The 24,871-nt window shown below is 41.2% G+C and overlaps 1 protein-coding gene across 4 annotated transcripts in view; it reads right to left on the bottom strand.

The window, feature by feature from the left end:
* The window catches only part of LOC134345594 (arfaptin-1-like), a 140,034-nt gene that overhangs the window by 24,166 nt on the left and 90,997 nt on the right, over positions 1–24,871 (bottom strand). For 2 of the 4 annotated variants that reach the window (XM_063046491.1, XM_063046490.1), the window contains exons 5-8: positions 24,226–24,321; positions 10,114–10,226; positions 3,799–4,020; positions 493–591 (exon numbers count right to left, since the gene is read on the bottom strand). In XM_063046491.1, coding sequence (XP_062902561.1) covers positions 493–591; positions 3,799–4,020; positions 10,114–10,226; positions 24,226–24,321 — 530 coding nt within the window. The remainder of the gene's footprint in view (positions 1–492; positions 592–3,798; positions 4,021–10,113; positions 10,227–24,225; positions 24,322–24,871) is intronic. The other 2 variants (XM_063046492.1, XM_063046493.1) reach the window with 2 other exon arrangements.

The raw sequence follows: 24,871 nt of genomic DNA, 5'->3' as shown, positions 1-24,871 counted from the left end.
AACAGAAACTGCAAATGTTTTTTCTCCAACTTCATAACAGAATACACCAAAACAACTGGAAAACAACAGGAAATAAGGAGGCAAAAAGAAGCAAAGACATTTCTTGAGAAAGAGTACTAGGCAAACTAATGAGACTGAAGGCTGACAAGTCCCCGACACCTGACAGTCCATTTCCAGGAGTCTGAGAGCAAGTAGCTGCAAGATGGACAATTAATTATATGAGATCTTCCAAAAGTCTCAAGAATCTGAAAAATTCACAACCTACCAGGAGACCACAAATATAATGCCCTTATTGAGGAAATGAAGATGGCATTGGAACCAAAACTGTAGGCACTGCTTTTGATTTCAAGGGAGGAATAAACATTTTAAAAATCCACACCTCAAGCCCAAGAAAATTTACCATTGACTTAGCAGTTGTGATCCTACCCTCTTACATGCTTAAATCAGGAACTATAGTATGTACATAAAGTAGTGAAAGAACTGGACAATTACCACCAATGATCCTGCAAAGCCAGAGAGAAAATCTGCAAATGCTGGAAATCCAAGCAACACACACAAAATGCTGGAGGAACCCAGCAGGCCAGGCAGCATCTATAGAAAAAAAGGACAGTCGACATTTTATGCAAAATCCTTTGGCAGGACTGGAGAAAAAAAGCTGAGGAGTAAATTTAAACAGTGGGGGTGGGAAGAGAGAAACACCAGGTGATAGGTGAAACCTGGAGGGAGAGGGATGAAGTAAAGAGCTGGGAAGTTGATTAGTGAAAGAGACACAAGGCCATGGAGGAAGGAAAAAAGGGGGAGGAGCGCCAGAGGGAGGCGATGGAAATTTGAGAAGTCGATGTTCATGCCATCAGGTTGGAGGCTACCCAAACGGAATACAACCTAAGCGTAGCCTCATCACAACAGTGGAGGAGACCATGGATGGGTATATTGGAATGAGAGTGGGAATGGGAATGGGAAGCGGAATTAAAATGCGTGGCCACTGGGAGATCCTGCTTGTTCTGGTGAATAGAGCGTAGATGCTCGGCGAATCGGTCTCCCAATCTAGATCGGGTCTCACCGACATACAGGAGGCTACACAAGGAGTACCAAATACAGTAAATGACCCCAACAGACTCACAGGTGAAGTGTCACCTCACCTGGAAGGACTGTTTTAAGAACCTAAATGGTAGTGAGGGAGGATAATCTTCAAATTCACCAGGTCAATTTCTGACACCTCCCTTCCTTTTCTCAATCTCGCTGTCTCCATCTCCAGAGACAGCTTATCCACCGATGTCCATTACCAATACATGGACTCTCACAGCTACCTCGACTATACCGCATCCCACCCTACTACTTGTAAAATCGCCATACTCTTCTCTCAATTTCTCCTTCTCTGCCACATCTACTCTCAGGATGAGGGTTTTCATTTCAGAATGAAGGAGATGTCCTCCTTTTTCAAAGGAAAGGGTTTCCCTTCCTCCACCATCAACGTTGCCCTCAACCACATCTCTTCCATTTCATGCACGTCTGCTGTTACCCCATCCTCCCGCCACCCTATCAGGGATAGGGTTCCTCTTGTCCTCACCTACCACCCCATCTGCTTCTGCATCCAGCACACAATTCTCCAAAACTTCCGCCACCTCCAACAGGATCCCACTGCCCAGCACATCTTTTCCTCCCCCCACCCCACTTTCTGCTTTCCGCAGGGATTGTTCCCTACACAACTCCCTTCTCCATTCACCCTCTACTTATCCTTGCAAGCAAACCAAGTGCTACACCTCCTCACTCACTACCATCTATGGCCTTTATGATAAGGCCACACTTAAGGGTAATTTATACTTGCGCATGCTAGCTTACGCCGTAGCCTATGCAAGCGGGCTACGCCGTTGTGAGCATTTATACTTGTGCCGTGGTGTGTCTGCGTCGTTCTGCAATTCACTGCCAAAACACTAGTTGGCGGTGGGGTTTCTATGCCACTGTGTTGAGAAACGCAAACTTCAAACAATGACGACTGAAACTGAAGGAGGGTGAATTTTCTGTGCTTGTCCGGCCACTGAGAGACATGGACGAGGAAATGCATTTCAAGTATTTTCGGATGTCGGCAGGTAGATTTGACGATTCGGTTCATCGTCTCCAACCATTTATTTCACATCAGTGTACGCACAGTAGACTGGCAATCACCATTCGAGTTTTAGCTTCAGGTGGAAGTCAACAGGCTGTAGCAACTAGCTACAAACTGGCATCAAGCACAATGTTCTCCATAATTTCGGAGATCTGTAAAGCTTTACGGAAAGTATTGCAGCCAGAGTTCCTTCCCTGCCCTTCAGTCGTCCAATGGGAAGCTATTGCAGCGTAGGAGGAAATGCGATGCCACCAGGCAGACCAATCACAGTTGTTTCAGTTTGCATCACCGCGACGTATAGTTACATTTTGGGAGAGGTGCGCGTTAGGCTACGACGTAGGGTTCGGTGTAGAGTACAGTGAAGGGTATGCGGCTATGCCATACCTCCGGCGTACATTTGACGCACAAGTATAAATCAGCCTTTAGGTTGGAGGAACAACACCTTATATTACGTTTGGGTAGCCTCCAACCTGATGGCATGAACATCAATTTCTCAAACTTCCAGTAATGCTCCCCCTTCACCATTCCCAATCCCCTTTTCCCTCTCTCACCTTATCTCCTTGCCTGCCCATCACCTCCCTCTGGTGCTTCTCCCCCCTTTTTCTTTCTTCCATGGCCTTCTGTCTCTTTCACCAATCAACCCCAGCTCTTTAATTCATCCCTCTCCCTGCAGGCTTCACCTATCACCTTGTGTTTCCCTCCTCCCATCCCCCACCTTTTAAATCTACTCCTCAGCCTTTTTTCTCCAATCCTGCAGAAGGGTTTCGGCCCAAAATGTCGACTACTTTTTTCCATAGATGCTGCCTGGCCTGCTGAGTTCCTCCAGCATTTTGTGTGTGTTGCTTAAACGAATATCAGCATCCTCTTCCAGGCCTAAAACACTAACATTCTGGTTGCAATGATGGGCCCATCACTCCAATAAGCAGATCACAATGTTTGCCTGCCTGGAACTAGACCCACAAAATAGATGCATTATTTTGAGCCTTGTCACAGCAAGATTATCATGTGGACAGAGGAAGAAAATTAAAGGATGCTCTCAAAGTGTACTTCCCAGCAATATAGGGGAATCCATAGCCTATGATTGCTTAAAAAAAAAGGAGTAACATTCGGATGGCCTTGAGACGCTGCAGGTCCCATGTCAGTCTTTTTAGCCGGTTGACTTAAAAACAAAACTTTATATATCTGGTAAAACTTCTCTGTTCATTTATTTTATATTTAGAGACATAGCATGGTAACAGGCCCTTCTGACACAACAGGGCCCTCCTTGAAGGACTGAATGACGAGAAGACATTTCAACACCTGGGTAAATCTGAAGCACAGATGTGTAGTTAAAGAATAAAGGGCCATCTTCAGGAAGAGTTTCTTCAGGGTGTTATTAGCCTTTTGAATATTCTACACCAGGAAGGCAGAGTTGTTGAATATATACCGTGCTAAGTAGTGCAGATTATTGAAATAGATGGAAGTCAATGTAATGGAATCAGACTGGAAAGTGGAGTTGCCCAACGAATGGCAGAGCTTGTTTGAGTTGCTGCATGACTCACCCCTGCTGCTATTTCTCGTGTTTCTTAAATCAGAAAACAACTACTCTATGGTACCCTAACAGGAATCACAATTAAAATGATTAACTGATGTCTCACAACAGATTATTTTTAAATGGTTAAGTCAGTAGAAGTATTTAAGAATAGAGGACTTACATGAAGTTCAGGTGATTTCACACTAAGTTCTCCAAAAGCATCTCCAAGTTGTCGCTGTGTCTGCACCACTTGGTAAAATTGTGCTGACATCTGCCGAGCTAGTCGCAGGAGATTTTCATACCGTTTCTTCGTGTCTCTGAGTATTTCGATCTGTGACTCAAGTTCCAGATCCACAGTCTTTGAGCCACGTCCCAACCTTTCAGATAGGACTTGTCTTGTGCACTGTGAAAATATTGAAGATTTCACCAGAATACAAGAACTTCTGAAAATAGAAGTGGTTTGGTAAAATCCGGTAAATGAGGGGAAAAAAAACTAATAATAAGTAATATTAATAAAAAGGAATTTATTCAATGTAGTTTATGGTTCAGAATCTGATTACCAACATATAAATTTAACTTAGTTTATTACTCAATTCATAAACACCTAATAAAGGCACAACCCTTACAGAAGCTGCGAAGTCCACAGCCAATTTGCTTAGCATGTGGTTTTCCAAAGGTTTACAATTAGCTGAAAATTCACACCCAAATCATTGAGTCCCAGATACAACATGGAAACAGATGTGCCAATGGGTACGCTGGGGGGGGGGGGTAGAGAGGAACAGGCGAGGGGGAAAGTCCATATTGGTTATAGAAGTGCCAGGACGAGGCAGAAGAAACTGATAAGGTGAAAAGGAATGAACAAGAATCAACTATTTTTAAAAAGAATGGCAATAAAAATTACTCATGTTTTGTGTAGAACAAAAATTAAGAAATATAATTAGAAATAGGATATTCATCCCATGACTGCTCTGCTGTTGAATATGATCTTTCACCTCAGCTCCACTGTCCTGCACCAACTTCATAGCCCTTACTGCCCTAACATTCAAAGAATTTATGATGTCTATCCTGAATATAATCAGCAACTTCTACAGCCCTCTTGAGTATTGAGCTCCAAATATTTACTAGCACTTGTGCGAAGACATTTCTCAACCATGTCCTGAATGGCTGACTCCCTATTTTGATACTGAGATCTCTGGTCCAAGTCAGAGGAAATATCAACATTTCCATCTTTTCATTTTTGTATGCTGGATTTCATTTGATCAATCAGAATCATAGTGTTCTTGCTAATGTCTGAAAGGCAGGCACTGCATACTACATACAATTTTAAGCAATCTCCTTGGTGACAAAGCAGCAATGGCAAGGACCCTACCCGGTTTATTTCCACAATCTGTCACTGATATGACAGGTCTAAGGGACTCAAACACAGACAAGGTAATGACTCACGTTTTCAATCCAGTCTCCCGCTTTTCAGTTTTGCTATACTGACATTTTGAATGCTTCAAAAGTGTAGAATAATGTTACTCAGAAATTTGTTGCTCAGTTTCTATTGTGCAGCATTCAGATTGTTCCGCGGAGATAGTTTGAAAAATTTTGCAATCAATAACTTGTTGGTTGATATGATTTGTGCAAATGTTGAATTCTAATTCCTTCGAACAATCTGCCACTGAATAAAGACACTATTTAAGTCAGCAGACAGGTGTGAACAGATTTTAGAGATTTTAATTATAGCTCACGTTGGGATAATATGGTAATTGAATATTAAGATCTTTATCTTTGCAGACTGTCAAATCTTACTCATTCAAGTAGCATCACTACATAATAGTGGATATATATGAAATTTCTGAACAGGTAAATCTTCCCCCCTTAATGGTTCATTTTGAAGGAAAACACCTGAACATTAATGAACACCAAAATGCTGTTGTCAGGAATTTTCTCTAAACATAATTGCTATTTAGTCTATTCATTTTGAACATCTGACATCTAAGCTGCATAAAGATGCCATAATCTAAGTTCCAACAGGCTGGGTGGAATTATCTTGTTCATATTTGTGAGAAGTATAGACATTTTTTTTAAAACTCTAGCGGTATCACAATGAAGCATAATTCTAACCCTAACACAAAACCAAACTGTTCAAAGAGTCAATGTCCACAAATCAAAATATTACCAATGGAAGGAAAGTCAAATTAGAAATAGCAATTAGTAATTCAAAGCTTGAATTTTACACACTGCAGAAGAACCAAGTAAAAAAAATTATATTGTGAAGCTGTAAATAATATTGTTCAAAAGACCTTTAGAGCAAAAAGTAATCCTTTTGAAGAACAACTGACTGAAGAAATTTCAGAAAAACAATCAATCTATACATATTAACCTCAAACAGCAAAGTGATAATATTTCTTAAGTAATGTCAATTAAGGCACAAATACTGCACAACACACTAGAAATAACTGCCTCATTCATTTTCTCTTCAAAACAACATCAGAAAGGTTATTCTACCAATAAATTCTTTAGTTATCATTCAAAAGAGGAGCTTCTAAAAACTGTTTTATTACTTCAGCATTACACTGTAACTATGGTGCAACCTTTCAATGTTTACCCCCACCCCATCCTCCTTGCCACTTTCTCTTTCTCCCTCCCTGCCCCAGCCTCCCCAATTCTCTCTGTCCCACCCATCCCACCTCCACCCTCCATGACTCTCTCTCCTCCCCCATCCTTGTAAATCTCTCCCCCCCCACCCCACCCTCCCAGGCATTCTCTCTCCTCGCGCTCCCCGATGTCCTGTCTCTCATACCCCCATCCTCCACAGCGCCCCCTCACACCCTCCATCCTCCCTGTCACTCGCTCTCTCTCCATACACTGTCTCTTCCTCTCCCCGCCTCCCCATCTCCTTTGCTCCCACCCCCAGTCCTCCTCAGCACTCTCTTTCTCTCTCCCTATCCCATCCCTCCCATGCTCCTCACCCTCTCCCCTTGCCCTCCCATGTCCCCATCTACCTCCCCTAGATCTGGAACCTTGTCTTTCTTCTTCACTAAGATATGCCAGTTCTGAACTCTGATCAGCTTGTGTTTAAACAAATGTTACATGCCAGAGGTTGATCTACCCATGAACATCTGCTCCCAGTTTTCTCGTCCCAGCTCCAACCTAAATAACACTCACATCTGCAGATTATTTTGTGTTTCCAACCTAAATAAGGTTGCCTTTTCCCAATGTAGCAGATCCCACTACACCCTCCTCTTCTAAGGTTCAACCTTATTCTTACCTATACATAAAATACAAGGAACTGTGATCTCTTCCTGCAATCACTTGGTCAGGCTCATTTCCCCGTATAGGATGTATTATGGCCCCTCCCTGGCTGGACTATTTACATACTATTCCACTAAATCCTTTTGGATGCACCCAGCAAGTTCAGCCCCATCTAAGCCACTTACACTGGAAGTCCCAGTCAATTATGGAGAAATTAAAGCCATCCACTATGACAACCCTGCTGTTTTTACAGAGATGAGAAGAAATTTTCATCTATAATTACCCAGGACTGCTGCAGAGGTTCAAGCACTGAATATATTTACAACAGAGATTGATAGTTTTTTTTGGATAGATAGCAAGAGAATCAAGAGATTGGGGTTGGTGCCAAAAGGTAGTTTAAAAATATCTTTCTGGATGGCAGGGTAGCCTTGAGAGACAGAATAATCTATTAGTACTTCTATTTCCAATATTCCTAATATAGATTAAGCTTTTAACAAGAAGGAAAATTGATTGGAGCTTAAACAACCATTACAATTGCCAATTTTTGTACAGCAAGTGCTAACTATTGTGCCACAGTAGTGTAGCAGTAAGCACGACAATTTTACAGCTCGGGGTGTCGGGAGTTCAAGGGTTCAATTCCAGCATCCTCTGTATGAAAGTTTTATGTTCTTCCCGTAAGCGTGTGGGCTTCTTGGCGGGCGCTCTGGGTTCCTCTCACCGTCTAAGGACATGCTGGTTGGTAGGTTAATCAGTCATTGTAGATTGTGCTGTGATTAGGCTAGGGTTAAATAGGTGGATTGCTGGGCAGAATAACTCATTGGGCTAGAAGGGACTGTTCAACGCTGTATTTCTAAATAAAATTTAAAAAAAAACAACAGCTCTCTAGTCCCCACTTACAATTCCTCTAGGCTAGATGTATATTTTGCTTCTTTATCTGTCCTATGCAATTAACAGTGTCATCTGCATATCTAAAATTATTGATGTTTTCACGGCCAACTTTGATACCCAAGATGTCTCTTATTTTTTGTAATATTGTTTCACTGTACACATTAAACAAACCAGGGGAGAAAACACACCCTTGTCTAATGCCTCTCTTGATTTTCGTAAACTGACTCACTTCTCCATCTATTCTTACAGTGGCAGTTTGTTCTCAGTACAGATTTCTGATTTAGGGAGAGGTCTTTCGAATCTAGATCTAGAGTTCCCTGTGATATTTCAAATAAATTATTGTGCTTCACTTTATCAAATGCTTTTGTGTAGTCGATAAACCAAACAAATCTTTTTGTACTTGAATAGCTCATTCTGATAGTATCGTGTTTCTTGTACCTTTGTCTTTCACAAAATTACTTTGTTCTTTACCTGTTTCAGCTTGTATCTTATTTTTAACTCCTGTCATCAAAATTCTTATACGTATCTTAGTGATATGGCTCATTAAACTTATGGTTCTATGTAATTCACTTTCTATTGCTTCAGGTTTCTTAGGAAGAGTGATAAATACTGATTTTGTCTCATAAATGTCATTGATTCACTCAGGCAAACATGAGAAAATCTCCAGATGCTGGAAATTCAAGCAACACACAAAATGCTGGTGGAACCTCCCACTTTCAAATCTCTGACTATCTCTTCTTTTGGTCAGTCCTGATGAAGGGTCTCAGCCTGAAACGTCGACTGTACCTCTTCCTATAGATGCTGCCTGGCCTGCTGCATTCCACCAGCAGTTTGCGTGTGTGGATTGATTAAATCAGTAAGTTTTTCAATTCCATAATCTTCAGGGCCATAATTTGTTCTATTACTAATTCATCAGGACCTGCTGCCTTTCCTTTCTTCATCATAATTGATATAGTTGTTGAAGAAAGTGTAAAAATGGGTCTACCTATGAATTGCAAAAAGACAGAATGTATGGTTATATCCAAAAAGGAGGAGAATCCTATCTGCAGGCTGAGAATAAACGGTGAAGACATAAAATAAGTACAGAACTTTTGCTACTGAGTAAGTTGGGTGACATCAGACGGCAGGTGTGACATGGACATCAAAAGAAGAATAGGGATGGCAGAAGACACCTTTATGAGAATGAACAGTATACTGACCAACACTAAACTAGGCATGACAACCCACCTCAGAGCACTGAAATGTTACATTTATCCAGTTATGTTATATGGCTCAGAATGTTGGACAATATCTAGTAACATAAGGAAACGAATTGAAGCAGCAGAGATGTGATTTTTGAGGAGGATGCAAAGAATATCATGGACGAAACGAATATCTTACGAGGATGTCATGAACAGAGCAAAGACAAAAAGAGAAATAATGTATGAGATCATGAAAAGGCAACATGACTTCATTGGACATGTGATTAGGAAAGAGGAGTTAGAATGCACGGTAATTATGGGGAAGATTGAAGGGAAGAAAGCAAGAGCAAGGCAAAGACAAATGATGATGGAGAGAGCAGCCAGAGAACTGGAAATGAATACCAGTGAATTGATCCACTCGACCCAGAACAGGAGTGTGTGGGCCATGGCAGTCAAAGCTCAAACTGGGCATGGCACCTGATGATGATGATTTGTCCTATGACTAATCACTTTTGCCTTGCACCAGCATCCATTTGACCATTTAATCAATCGTACTTTTCCTTTATTACAGACCATCAACTTACTCTTTTTGGCTATGTGAACTAATATTAAATTATGTGCAAAGTGAAGGAGATGGATGGATCACATATCAGAGAGCTTTATCCACATCAGGTTTATAAATGTAAGACAGGAGATAGAAATGGCTCTCTAGATGCATCAGAAATAATCAAGCTTTGCTACCTGGGGTTTTAGTGACAGATCAAGTATTTTTTGGTTAAAAAAAAAAGAGAACAATTTGGAGTAGGTCATTGATCATAAACCAGAAAACGTAACAAATGGAGGGAGAGGGAAGTTGTGGGTTGGGGGAAGAAATTAAAGGATCCCAAAATGTGAAAAAATGTTTATTTCCTTAACTGAATACAAACACTACTACTGAAGCAAAAATTATTTGGTGTTCTTCCCTAAATTGCCTTCGAATTTTTTGAAATTGTCATTACTAAAGGCACCAGAGTGACTACAAGGTTTGGCATGTCTAAACAGTAAAACATTTCAAACTAGTCATATAAACCACACAGCCAACACCTTGTATTGTTAAAACCCTGGAGCCATTTTCCAACTTTAATTAAACAATAATTGCACAATGTAATACAGATGATAAGATAGGGAAACATCTCAAAGGCTCATACCTTGTAGGTGCTTATGCTCCATTTTTTCATCTGTTCAAGCTTTTCTAGAGCAATATTTTTGGATATTTCATCTGAAATGACAACTGGACCACTCTGTCTGTTTTTCAGACCACCTGTTGTATTTCAAATAAATGCAGTTAAAATGTAAACAACAAATAACATTAAAGGTTGACAGAATTTACTTGAAAGAACATGTTCAACTATGATTAAACAAGAGAACCCAGACCATATATAAACAAAAGACAAAGTAAAAACAGTCAGAAACACATGTACATGATAACAATGCAGGCACTGTGTTTTAATCAGTTGAAGATTTTAATTTAGAAACATAAATGGATTTATTGTTGTTCCTCTCCGCACCTTGTGGTGCATCGGGCGGCAACGTTGCCGTTTCTTCAGCATTTGTTTTTTGTTTACAAGGTCGAGTTGTTAGTTCGATGCTCAACCCAGCACAGATGGAAAGTATGCAAGGGGCCGGCTGGATTTGAAGGCCACTACACCACCGGCTGGCATATATGGATTTATACAACTCATTAATTCAAGTGTTTGTCTCAGATTCACAATGAATTGCATGCAATACTGGAAACTGCTGCTGAAATCAAAAACTATGTTTTATCTTCAAAGTTAGCCCCAGTTTCAAGGGTGGGAACTTTGCCTGGGACAAACCCAATGGTGCATCACAATACTGTGCATCATTTTACACCTTAAGGCGGCATGAAGAACTGAATATTTAATAACTTTATTATGCCAGAGTTAATCTTGAGACCTTCTTTTAACTTTACTCCAGAAGAACTCTAGATCCAATGATCCTGCATTTATACTCACAGGACGAAAGGCCTGAGACATGCCTATTTTTAAACTACGGTATCTAGTTGCAAACAATAGCAGGGCACACCTTAGGACATAATGGCAGTCCCAACTGTACCTGTTTTCAGGAAATTCATATTCAGATACATTAGGAAAATGCATCATACTGTGGCATAAATATAGTGCCAGTTACTTCAAATTATAAAGTTTAATGGGCTAAGCAATGGAACAATGTACTCTGCAGACCACAATACTGGCTTATAATTCCATTCTGGACTGGAGTGGCTGTTATAGATGAGCAAATGGCGAGACTAAGAAAGTGCACTCATTTTCTAGACTAGTGAAGTTAAAAGCAATGAATTTTTATCCAAAAAGGCAACACATGCTTATAGAAGTATCCACCTCTGGACAGCATTTGAGGATAGGCTCAGGATAAAGCAGCAGATTAGTAGCTTGAAGACTACATCCTGACAAATGAAGTGAAATATCAGATGTCTCCCAGCGCCCTAGAGATACCCCAGCACAATTTGGAAAGAGATTGGTCTGTTTGTGAGAAATAGTGGCAGTCAGTTTGGAATTGCAAATGTGGGGATATATCAGTAAGAATGATGAGGTGGACAGAAAATTTAATCTGTACACATATGGGGACTACACTTTGGGATGGTCAATCATGTTGCTAAGGAACAGTGCATGTCCAAAGCTCCTGAAAACTCAATGTGCAGGCACGTACAGAGGATAAGCTGGCAGACAGGATACAGGCTGGAATGTCTTATTTCATGAAGCACATCATTTTAAGAGCAGGAATGTTCTGCTGAAATTGCATAAGGATCAGAATCAAGTTTAATATCACTGGCATATGTCATGAAAATTGTTAATTTGTGGCAGTGAAATATAAAATTATATATTAAAAATTATGGGGGGAGAGGGGATGGGGGAGGGGGGAAATATGAGGTAGTATACATAGGTTCATTGTCCATTGAGAAATCCAATAGAGGAAAAGAAGCTGTTACTAAAACAGCAAGTGTGTGTGTCTTCATACTATATCACCCTTCCTTGATGGTAGCAATGGGAAGAGAGCATGCCCTGGGTGATGTGAGTCTATAATGACAGATTTCACATTTTTGAAGAGGTCCTCGCTGCTGGGGAAGACAGTGCCCATGATGGAGCTGGCTGAGTTTACATCTTTCTGCAGCTTTTTTGATCCTGCACAGTGGCCCCTCCATACTAGATGGCATTGTAACCTGTTATAATGTTCTTCATGGTACATCGTAGAAATTTGCTAGAGTATCTGGTTACATATCAAATCCTCTCAAACTCCTAATGAAACATAGCTGCTGTCATTCTTTGAGATTGCATCAATATGTTAGTCCCAGGTTAGATCTTCAGAGACATTGAATCCCAGGAACTTGAAACTGCTCCCCCATTCCACTGCTGATCCCTTGATGAGAACTAGCGTGTGTTCCCTTAGCTTCCCATTTCTGAAGTTCACAACCAATTCCTTGGTCTTAATGAGTTGCTGTGACACTACTCAACCAGCTGATCAATCTCATCTCACAGCTGTACATCACCTTATCACCTAAATTTCACCAACAATAGTTGTGTCAATGGCAAATTTATAGATGGCATTTGAGCTGTGCCCAACCACACAGTCATGGGCACAGAGAAAATACAGCAATGGGCTAAGCATTCATCCTTGAGGTGCGCTGGTGTTGATTGCCAGCGAGGAGATGTTATTTCTGATTCGTACTGACTGTGGTCTCCTGGTGAGGAAGTCAAGGATCCATTTGCAGAGGGAGGTACAGGAGCCCAGGTATTGGAACTTCTTGATTAGTACTGAGTGTATGATTGTGTTGAATGCTGAGCTGTAATCAATAAACAGAAGCCGGTCATAAGTATTGCTATTGTCCAGGTTATACAAGGCCGAGTGGAGAGCCAGTAAGATTGCATCCACTCTGAACCTATTGTGGCAAAAGGCAAATTGCAGTGGGTCCAGGTCCTCGCTTAGGAAGGAGTTGATGTCAAAGCACTTCATCACAGTAGATGTTAGTGCAGCTGGGCAACAGTCATCGAAGCAGTTCACTCTGCTCTTCTTGGGCACTGGTATGATTGTTGCTCTTTTAAAGCAGGTGGGAACCTCTGACTGCAGGAGTAATGCAGAGTAAGAGTTTGAAGATGTCCTTGCAGATTCCCGCCATATGGTTGGCACAGGTTTTCAATGTCTTACCAGGTACATCATCAGGGCCCAACGCCTAGTGAACGTTCACCCTCTTAAAAGATGTGACATCAGCCTCCAGGACAGAGATCATAGGGTCACCATATACTCCAGGGATCCACACAGGTATAGTTTTATTCACTTAAAGAGTGCATAAAAGGCACTGAGCTCATCTAGGAGTGAAGTATCACAGTCATTCATGATGTTTGGTTTCACCTTGCAGGAAGTAATGGCCTGTAACCCTAACCCTGCCAGAGTGACGTGCATCCGATTCCAATTACCTTCCATAGGTTGTAATTTGACTTCTTGTATGGTCCTCGATCACTGGTCTTGAAGGCCACAGATCTAGCCCTCAGCCTACTGCAAATATCCTGGTTCATCCACAGGTTTTGGTTTGGGTACATCCGGTATGTTCTTGAAGGCACACACTCACCACTCAGGTCCCGATGAAGTTAGTGACATCTCTGACATATTCATTCAGATTTGAAGATGAATCTCTGAATTTTGTCCAGTCCACTGATTCAAAGCAGTCCTGTAAGTGCTCCTCCACCTGCATAAAGGACTAGCTAGATCACAGAAAGAATAATGTATATATTTTTGGTGACATTACAGGAAGAATATGATAGCACTTGTGGGTGCATAGGATGTTCAAAAGGATCTTATCAGGGCTGATAAGTACTGGTATGGGTCAGTTTGGCCAGTTTTCTTTGGAGATTATTTAATAGAATTTATTAAATATTGAGGGCCACATTAATCTAGAAATGTACTGCACAGAAGGTCCAGTTGGCAGTTTGTATCCACACCACCCATAGGGGAGGATCTACTTCCCTTTCCATTGTGTTTGCCAAATAGAGACTAAAGGAATCAAAGGAGAAATTAATCATTTTTCCACATGCAGAGTAACAGGCATCTGTGAGTCACCACTTGAAATGGGTGATGGAGGCCAGAAGGACCATTTAAATTGTTAGCCTCTGATAGAGCATAGACTAGGATGTCGGACATGGAATTAATCCAAGTAGCATTTTTGTGGGTGGTATGGACACAACTGCCAAGTGGACCTTCTGTGCAGTACATTTCTAGATTAATGTGGCCACTGACAACAGACGTTTAGAAAGGCAATAAATTCCATAAAGCATATTCAGTGACACCTACATCACAGAAATGCTCCAATTGTAGGCTGCCATGTGGTTTTAGTGTAAGGTACTAAGCAGAAAGTTGTTTAAGCAGGGAATGACTTGAGAAATCAAAAAATCAAGTCCTCCAGCCTCTGCTTTAAAATAATGAAATTGCAAATAATTTTCACCATGGGTAAGCACATTGACCTTCATGCTCATTCAACTCCTTATACAAATGAAATAAACTATGACACAATCTATGTAAACTCCGCGTCTCAAATCTGCTTCATGAATGCTTAAGCACATCTGACAACCATTCTCTCCCCCCCACCCCCCGGGAAGATAAACAGACCAACTGTTTTTTTTAAAAATCAGGTTTTCTCTAGATAATTCACATTCTCCTTGCCCATTCTCTGATTTTGCCGTTTCATTTAATGACAGATCCAAGTAGCAAAAGGGAAAGCCCCCATTCTTTCATAACCTGTCCTCTGAATGATGGAGAATTCCACAGCAGCATGCAACGTTTCTATCTCTGGTTATCCCTTCATCCCATACAGCAACTCAGCTCAAAAATCACATTCAGTTGGGAAGATTAGATCAAATTAATGAACCATTACTAATAAACCACTGGAATGCCTTTTCTGACTGAAAATCTGTGACCAGTGATTTTTGCTTGGCTTCTCCAATGTAGAGACGCCATGAACACCGAAGATCTTCTAATGTAAGTGCACTGCATTCAGTGTTGACAATGTGGTCTCCTATTAGAAACTAAACACAGATTAAATGACCGCTTTGCAGAAAATCTGTGATCAGTCTGCAGAGGTGATCTTGAACTTCTACTTTAGTGCCTGTACTTTAATTCCCTATCCCAACTTCCATGCTGACCTACAATAACTTGTAAAAGTATTCAGCCCCAACCCTTTGAATTGACTACATTTTTTACATCCTTCACATACCAGTAAAAATTTTTACATTACGTCTCCGTCTAAATGTGCCATGTGCAATCATCGCAATTTATAATAATTTATAATAAATAGAACAGTCAATGTAATATAGAGTACACTCAAATCAACGTGAGTTTACCAGTCTAATGGCCTGGTGGAAGAAGCTGCCCCAGAGCCTGTTGGTTCTGGCTTTTATGCTGCGGTACCGCTTCCCGGATGGTAGCAGCTGGAATAGATTGTGGTTGGGATGACCTGGGTCCCCAATGATCCTGCCCTTGTAAATGTCCTGAATAGTGGGAAGTTCACAACTACAGATGCGTTGGGCTGTCCGCACCACTCCCTGCACAGTCCTGTGATTAAGGGAGGTACAGTTACCATTAAATAAATCAGGGGAGAAAACACACCCTTGTCTAACGCCTCTCTTGATTTTTGTAAACTGTTTCACTTCTCCATCTATTCTTACAGCGGCAGTTTGCTCTGTTCTATCTATCCTATCTGCAGGCTGAGAATAAACAGGGAAGACGTAAAACAAGTACAGAACTTTTGCTACTTAGGAAGCTGGGTGACATCAGACATCAAAAGAAGAATAGGGATGGCAAAAGACATGAAGAGTACATTGACCAATACTAAACTAGGCATGACAACCCACCTCAGAGTACTGAAATGTAACGTTTATCCAGTTATGTTATATGGCTCACAATGTTGGACAATATCTAGTAACATGAGGAAATGAATTGAAACAGCAGAGATGTGGTTTTTGAGGAGGATGATAAGAATATCATGGACGAAACGAATATCTGACGAGGATGTCATGAACAGAGCAAAGACAAAAAGAGAAATAATGTATGAGATCATGAAAAGGCAACGTAACTTCATTGGACATGTAATTAGGAAAGAGGAGTTAGAATGCACGGTAATCATTGGAAAGATTGAAGGGAAGAAAGCAAGAGAAAGACAAAGACAAATGATGATGGAGACAGCAGCCAGAGAACTGGAAATGAATACCAATGAATTGATCCACTTGACCCGAAACAGCAGCGTGTGGGCCATGGCAGTCAAAGCTCAAACTGGGCATGGCACCTGATGATGATGATGATGACGACAGTTCCCATACCAGGCAGTGATGCAGCCAGTCAGGATGCTCTCAGTTGTGCCCCTGTAGAAAGTTCTTAGGATTTGGGGGCCCACACCAAACTTCTTCAACTGTCTAAGGTGAAAGAGGCACTGTTGTGCCTTTTTCACCACACAGCTGGTGTGTACAGACCACGGGAGGTCCTCAGTGATGTGGATGCTGAGGAACTTAAAGTTGTTTATCCTCTCAACTCTAGATCCATTGATGTCAATAGGGGTTAGCCCATCTCCATTCCTCCTGTAGTCCACAAACAGCACCTTTGTTTTTGCGACACTGAGGGAGAGGTTGTTTTCTTGACACCACTGTGTCAGAGAGATGACTTCTCCCCTGTTGGCCACCTCGTTATTGTTTGAGATAAGGCCAATCAATGTAGTGTCGTCGGCAAATTTAATTAGCAGATTGGCACTGTGGATGGCGATACAGTCATGGGTGTACAGGGAGTAAAGGAGGGGACTCAGTACACAGCCCTGAAGGACTCCTGTATTGAGAGTCAGAGGGTTGGAGATGAGGAAGCCCACTCTTACAACCTGCTGGTGATCTGACAGCAAGTCCAGGATCTAGCTGCACAAGGCAGGGTCAAGGTTGAGGTCTCTGAGCTTCTTGTCATGCCTGGTTGGAACTATGGTTTTGAATGTTGAACGGTGGTCCAAGAACAGCATTCTCACATAAGCATCCTTCTTCTTCAGATGTGTAAAGACAATATGTAGAGCAGTGGCTATTGTGTCATCTGTCGATTGGTTGTGTCAGTAGGCGAATTGTCAGTGGTCCAGTGAGGGTGGTAGCAAGCTGCAGATGTAATCCTTGACCAGCCTCTCAAAGCATTTGCTTATTATTGCAGTGAGTGCGACGGGACGCCAGTCGTTTAGGCATGTTACGTGGGTCTTTTTTGGTACAGGGGCAATTGTGGATAATTTGAAGCAGGAGGGCACTCTACACTGGGAGAGGGAGAGATTAAAAATGTTTGTAAACACACCAGCCAGTTGTGCTGCGCACACTGAGTACTCGCCATGGGATGCTGTCTGGTCCCTTAGCTTTGTGACTGTTCACTCGTTGGAAACATCTGTGTACCACAGCCTCAGAGATGACCAGGTTGCAGGTTGTAGTGGCTTTCCTCGGAGGCTCAGAGTTAGCGTCGTTGAACCGAGTGTAAAAGCGATTGAGCTCATCTGGCAGAGAGGCCACGATGTTGGCGGCACCACAACGTTTGGCTTTGAAGTCTGCGATGGTGTGCAGCCCTCGCCACAAGACGTGTGCTGTTCATTGTGAATCTTGACTCAATCTTCTCCCTGTATTGTTGTTTTGCAGACTTGATGGCTTTGCTCAGGTCATAGCTGGTTTTGCTCAGATCATAGCTGGTTTTCTTGAGCTCTAGTTGATCTCCAGCAATGTAAGCCTGACGTTGCGCTGTATGTGCTGCTCACATGGAACTATTGATCCAGGGTTTCTGGTTCAGGAAGACCCTGACCGACTTCTGGAGGACAATATCATCGATACACTTCCGGATGAAGCACGTTACTCCATCAGTGAACTTGGAGACATCCTCATCATGGAAAACATTCCAGTCGATGTCATCGAAGCAGTCCTGCAGCATGGAGGCCAATTGGTCTGACCAACAGTGGACGGTTTTAACTATGGCCGCCTCTTGTTTCAGCTTCTGCCTGTACATTGGGAGAAGCAGGATTGAAGAGTGATCTGATTTTCCAAAAGCTGGGCGAGGGAGAGCTTTGTAACCGTTGCAGAAGGGAGTGTAGCAGTGGTCAAGTGTGTTATCTCCATGAGTGCACATCTGAATGTGCTGATAAAACTTCAGAGAGACTTTTGTCAGCGACGCTCGATTAAAGTCACCGGCGATGATGAAGGCAGCCTCTGGGTGTGCTGTCTCCAACATGCTGATGGTTTCATACAGTTCCTTGCGAGCCAGGTCAGTATCAGCCTGTGCCGGAATGTACACTGCTGTGATGATAACAGCCGTGAACTCCCTAGGCAGCCAGTAGGGGCTGCACAGCAGCACCAGGTATTCCAGGTCTGGGGAACAAAAGGATTTGAGTGGATGCACATTCTGGGGGTCAAACCAAGCATTGTTGACCATGAAGCATACCCTTCCTCCTTTACTCTTCCCAGTGAGGTTTCTTGACCTGTCTGCCCAGAACAGGAAGAACCCAAAGGGCTCGACGGCATGATCCGGTATCTCCTCCATCAGCCAGGTCTCCACGAAGCACAAAACGTTGCATTCCTTTGTTTCCCACTGATAGGAGATTCTGGCTCTCAGTTCACAGAGCTTGTTATCCAGGGACTGAACGTTAGCCAGGAATATGCTAGGGAGCGGCGGTCGATTGGCATGCCGTCTCAGCCTCACCAGGAAGCCAGCCCTTCTCCCTCGCCTCTGGCGCTTCTTCCAAGGTGTAAGAGATGAGTTTCCCATGGATCGCGCAAGCAGGTGTAGGAAAGGTGACACACTGTGGGTAAATGTCATCTTCCCAAAGTTCAGAAGGGTCAGTCTATCGTATCTGATGTGACTATCAGCTACTTGAACAGAAAATGCTAAGAAATCGTAGAAGTTAGTCGTATACCGTAGATTTGGAACAGAGCTCACAACATGGCTGCCGTACGCGGTGCCATCTTGTTGATACTTTGTCCACATAAATGAGTATTACAACAAGGAATTTTAATCAATTGAACTGAATTTTTACTTGTGAATCACATGCTCCCACCACCCCACAATAGAGTCCAAAACAAAAATGGAGAAAATTGCAAAGCTTGAAAAACTAAAGAAAAATCTAAAAACTGTAATGTCAGCAGTTCAAAAGTATTCATCCCATTTTGCTCAGTACTCAGAACCACCTCCCACATCTATTATAGCCAGTGGTCTTTTTGTACAAATCTCCATTAGCTTTGCTCAATGTGATGGAGCAAGATTTGCCCATTCCTCCTTGCAAAATTGCTTAAGCTGTGCCAGGTTAGTTGGGGAGTATAGGTGGACAGCCAACTTGAGGTCTTACCAGAGATGTTCAATTAGGTTAAGGTCAGGACTAACTGGGCCACTCAAGGACATCAATTTTATTCATTTGAAACTACTCCATGGTTGATCTGGCACTGAGCGTTGGGTGGTTGTCCTGTTAAAAGACAAACTTCCTTCCTAGTTTAAGCTAGCATGCTTTTATCCAGGATTTCTTATATTTCGCAGCATTCATCTTCACGTCAATCCTGACAAGATTTCCAGTCCCTGCAGCTGAAAAGCATCCTCATTGCGTGATCTCACCTCCACCATACTTTACAATAGGGATGATGCTGATGTGCAGTATTAGATTTATGCCACACATACCACTTAGTGTTGAGGCCAAAAATGTTCCACCTTGGTCACATGTGACAACAAGATCTTCTTCCATATTTTTTTACAGTATCTTTTAAACGACGCTTTGCAGAGTCTTTACATGCAAGGATATGCCTTTTCTTAAGCTAGGGCTTCTTCCTTGCTAGTCTTCATAAATACCCTTTTTGTGCAAGGCTTTGGAGATTGTGGAGCCATGAACTTCATCCCCATTTGCAGCCACTGACTTCTGCAGCTCGCTCAGCATGACTGCTGGCATCATAGGAGCCTCTCTTATACGTGCCATTCTTCTCTGGCAACTGTTGAGAAGGGCAGTTTGGCTGAGGCAGTGCTGCCGTGGTTTCATATTTTTCCCCATGTTTTCACAATGGACTGCACTGAGCTCTGAAGTATGTTCAGTGCCCTTGAGATGGTCTTTACCCTTCCCCAGATTAGTGCTTCTCTATTACTATTTCCCTGACTTGTCTTCAATGCTCTTTTGTCTTCATTTTGGTCTGGCCTGTTAAAAATCTATAATACTGCTGGACCTTTTCAAGTGGGGGTGAGAGGGTATATATTCTTATGAATTCATTGAAAAAAGGTGACACTCCAAATTTTCTACACTTACAAATCGGGTGAGTTGGTAAGGTAATATAGTATATTGCACCTGAGGAAAGCTAGTGTAGTAATTACAAAGAGGATGAATACTTCTTCAACCCCACAATTTTGGTTTTTAATTTTTAGTAAACTTTTGACAGGTTTTGGAATTTTTGTTTAGACTTGACACGATGCACAACATTTTGTAGATTAGCACAAGAAATCCTATTTCAATATATTTGAAAGTTAGAAAATGAGACAGTAAAATGTGAAAATATTTGTGGGGGATGAATACTTCTTCAAGGCACTATATTGGTCTGTTACAGTGAAGCTCAATGGGAGCTTGAGGAACTGCACCTCACTTTTCCTCTGGGAGTACCTCTTTGCTTTCAGGATTCAATATAGAATTCCACATTTTCAGGTAACTTGATTTCTTGTTCTGTATCAATCACACATCTGTAAGATTAGCTTAACTTGTGTTATAGTTTTCCATTTGTTTTCTTTTCCTCCTGAGGAGCAGAGAAGATGTCTTACTTGATTTGCTTGGCTTGTCCTCCTGCTCTGCATTTTGCAACTCCTACACTCTTTTGTTTTTAACTGCTTCCATTCACTCACTGACCTGATAACTTTGTTAACAGTTTATCTGATTAACCTATCAGAGCCATCTCTCGCCCTCACCCTTCCTGCAGATTACTAGCTTCATAAACTAGAAATTTATTCACTGCATTCAAGGTGTGGAACTTCTCAGCACAGATATTTGGATCTAGTTTAAGTACTTTTAAAACAGTGGTGAACTCTGTGAAGTCTTGGTGTGCGTCAGTTCAAGGTTACCTTATTGATTAGTCAAAAGCACAGGGGATGCAGAGAGAGGTGAAGGCCCATAAAAAGAAAATGAACAGAGGGAAGACCAAAATGGATTTAAACGTAGAAGAGAAAAAGATATAGAACAGACAGAAAGCAAAACCTTGATGGCAAGTACTGAAAATTTCAACTGGGTTGCAAAGAAAACAAAAATGCTGCCTTGTCTAGTGTTTCAGATTGATAATTTGGCCCCCCAGTGGAAAAGTGAAAAGCTGAGAATACATTAAAGGAAAGGGAAGGGAATAGACTGGTATCCTGAAAATTCAAGGTGAGACACATAAAAAGCATGGAGAGGAGTATACATACCAGTACAGACCATTTTGAATTAAATTGCCTTTTACAGTGCATTATATTTCTTTAATCTTTGTACTCACACTACACATTAGTGATTCGGCACAATTGGATAAATGACACCTGAAATTGAATTATCTCAATATTTCTTTCAGGGAGGAAATGAAGTTCACTTTAGCAACGTACACTTGGTGGCTATTTTATTAGGTATACCTGTACACCTGCATGTTAATGCAAACATCTAATCAGCCAATCATGCAACTCAATGCACAAAAGCATGCAGGCATATTCAAAATCAGAATGGGGAAGAAATATGATCCAAGTGACTTTGACCGTGGAATAATTGTTGGTGCCAGGTGTGGTGATTTGAGTATCTGAGAAACTGATGACCTCCTGGTACTTTCACGCACAACAGTTGCTAGACTTCACTGAAAATAGTGTGGATAAAAACAAAAATGATCCAATGAGCAGCAGTTCTCACTTCATTAATGAGAGAGGGCAAAGGAGAATGGCCAGAAGGAAACAATAACTCAAGTAGCCACACGTTACAGCAGGAGTGAGCAAGAGTATTTCTGAATGCACAACACGTCAGACCCTGAAGTGAATGGGCTCCAACAGCAAAGACCACACCGGGTTCCACTCCGTACCTAATAAAGTGGCCACTGAGTGTATTCTATCATAAAGGATATGGCTATATACAAGTTACGACAAAAACAGTTTTGGAACACTGATACAAATTTAAAATGAACCACTGATCAGACCACAAATATGTAGTCCACCACCTCTCAGCAAAAGTACCACATTGATACACCATTTATGCTTTGTACATGAAGGCAAGAGATTAGAAGAATGTACTACTAGGCAGTATTACAAACACTTGAAAATCTGCAGATGCTGGAAATCCAGAGCAATACATACAAAGTGCTGGAGGAAATCAGGTCAGACAGCATCTGCAGGAAAGAGTAAACAGTCAATGTTTCAAGCCGAGACCCTTCATCAGTCCTGAAGGGTCTTGGCCCGAAACATCAACTGTTTACTGTCAGGCCTGCTCAGTTCCTCCAGTATTTTGAGTGTGTTGCTCACTACTAGGCAGAATGTTTTGGTAGACTACCATATGTTCCTGGTCATACAAAAGTTTGTAGGGCAGCTGACAAACCATGCTCTGAAAACAGAGAATGCAAAGATTCAAAATAAAGCAATTCAAACCAAAAAGGGAAATAAAAAGGTTGGCGGTGTTGTGGATAGTGTGGAGGGCTGTCAGAGGTTACAGTGGGACACCGATAGGATGCAAAACTGGGCTGAGAAGTGGCAAATGGAGTTCAACCCAGATAAGTGTGAGGTGGCTCATTTTGGTAGGTCAAATATGATGGCGGATTATAGTGTTAAAGATAAGACTGTTGGCAGTGTGGGGGATCAGAGGGTATTTCCTGCAGAGCATCAAGAAAGCTCACCTCTGTCCCAGGATACTAACGGACTTTTACTGCTGTACCATTGAGAGCATACTCACCAACTGCATCTCAGTGTGGTATGGAGGTGGATACAATAGGGTCTTCTAAGAGACTCTTGGATAGGTATATGGAGCTTAGAAAAATAGAGGGTTATGGGTAACCTGAGGTAATTTCTAAAGTACGTACATATTCGGCACAGCATTGTGGGGCGAAGGGCCTGTATTGTGCTGTAAGTTTTCTATGTTTCTAAAAACATTTTTAAAAATAACAATACTTTTGTAAACTATGTATACATTCAATGGCAGCATTCCAACAGTTTTTCTGCAATATCATAAATACAAAGACTTATCAGAACAAATTGAGGAAAGCATTTAAAATGCAAAGTTGGTTAGGAGTAAAAAGTCATCCACTGCAAGTCTGCAAAAGGTAAACTCCAGAACTCGAAAAAACTTCTGAAAGGCAGATGAGAATTAAAGATGCATTTAACATCAATGATCCTAACAGTAGAAGAGAACCACTGAATTCACAGAAATAATTACATTCAATATTCTGTTCAAAACAGCCCCAAATGGGAGGTTCAAATTTTTAGTTTCAACTTGCATTTGAACTTTGCATTTACACACTAAAAAATGATTATTAAAAAATGCAGATATGATCCAACAAATATAAGCAAGATGCCTCCTAATTGGTTGTCTATTATTTAAAACAGCAATTGCTGGCAGAGTTTAATCATCAGGAAGATTGACAATAAAGCTACCTCTGCCATCATCATATACACAAATGGATACATACAGTAATTTCTAACAGGACGAGATGACAAGTGACTATGAAATTGGACTCCTAGTGTATTTTTCAACCACACGCCTATTTGATGAAACTAAATATAGCCTACCAATGCTCAATTTGGGATTGAATCTGGAAATTTTGCAACTATTTGCTCAATGGATGAAAATCACTTATAATTCATTTATATTCACATTAAAAGGGTTTAGCAGTTGGATTCAAATAGCACAATGGAACATTAACAATATGCCCATCATGGTCAAACTGGACTACACCACTGCTTTCACTGAGGCCAAAATCTTAGTCACTTTCAATTTATGGTTTCAGCCTAAATGCTCCCCGCAGGGAAAAAAAGTGATTAGCATTAAGAATTTAAGCAAAAGCAAATCAACTATAGACAATCATTAGAGTTCATGCACAGCAAGATGGAAGCCTGAATGAAGAATAGAACAAGAAAAAGCCACTGAAACGTAGCATTATTTGACCTCCAATACAAGAGAGATATCTGTAAGTACCAGGAAGAGAATAATCCATTATTTCTTAAAAATTATATTAGAATGAGTTAGTGCATTGCCAGCTGAGAAAAGAAGAGTTTCTCCAGAAAGACCTGAATACCTGCGGGACCAGAAATATCCTGTGCTTGTTCAGCCAATCTGCTGGCAGCTGCATTGCTAGGAAACAATATTGGACTCTTTGGAAAGAAAGAAGCACCTGAAAACAGTAAAAATTACAGTGAGAAATATTAAAAGGATTTGCAGAATGGAACATTTTCAAACCAATAAAAATTTACCATTTGTATGTGAACCACATTGAATCAAAACAATAAACACCATTGGAAACGTTCTGATAGAAGAACTTTAATATCTTTCAAGTTGTCTTCTGGGTTTATGAGAGTGTGGTAGGGTTAGAGAAAGAAATCCATTATATAGATATTAAAAATCCAAAAAGCAAAATTCTATTAGTTTAGAATATTGAATACATGTCAATACCTAGAAAATACAGTAAATATGCAAATCACAATACATCCAAACAATCTTTAGTCTGAACATACAAGCTTCAATTTTGACCACCAATGGCATTTCATAAGGTCACCAATTGTTTCTACGATTAGTATATGGATTCCTTTGTATACAAAGCTTCATTATGACATACGTTTGCCAAATGAAGTTTATAAAAACAATAAATTTCTTAAGAAATGCTGTCAGTCCAGTGTTCTGTTTTATCTGACAAGTAATTATTTTCAATTCTAGTTTAAGTGTAT

This window comes from Mobula hypostoma, chromosome 4, assembly GCF_963921235.1.
Source record: "Mobula hypostoma chromosome 4, sMobHyp1.1, whole genome shotgun sequence".
Taxonomy (NCBI): domain Eukaryota; kingdom Metazoa; phylum Chordata; class Chondrichthyes; order Myliobatiformes; family Myliobatidae; genus Mobula; species Mobula hypostoma.
The sequence above is the reverse complement of the archived record's forward strand: the minus strand, read 5'-3'. Positions and strand labels throughout refer to the sequence as shown.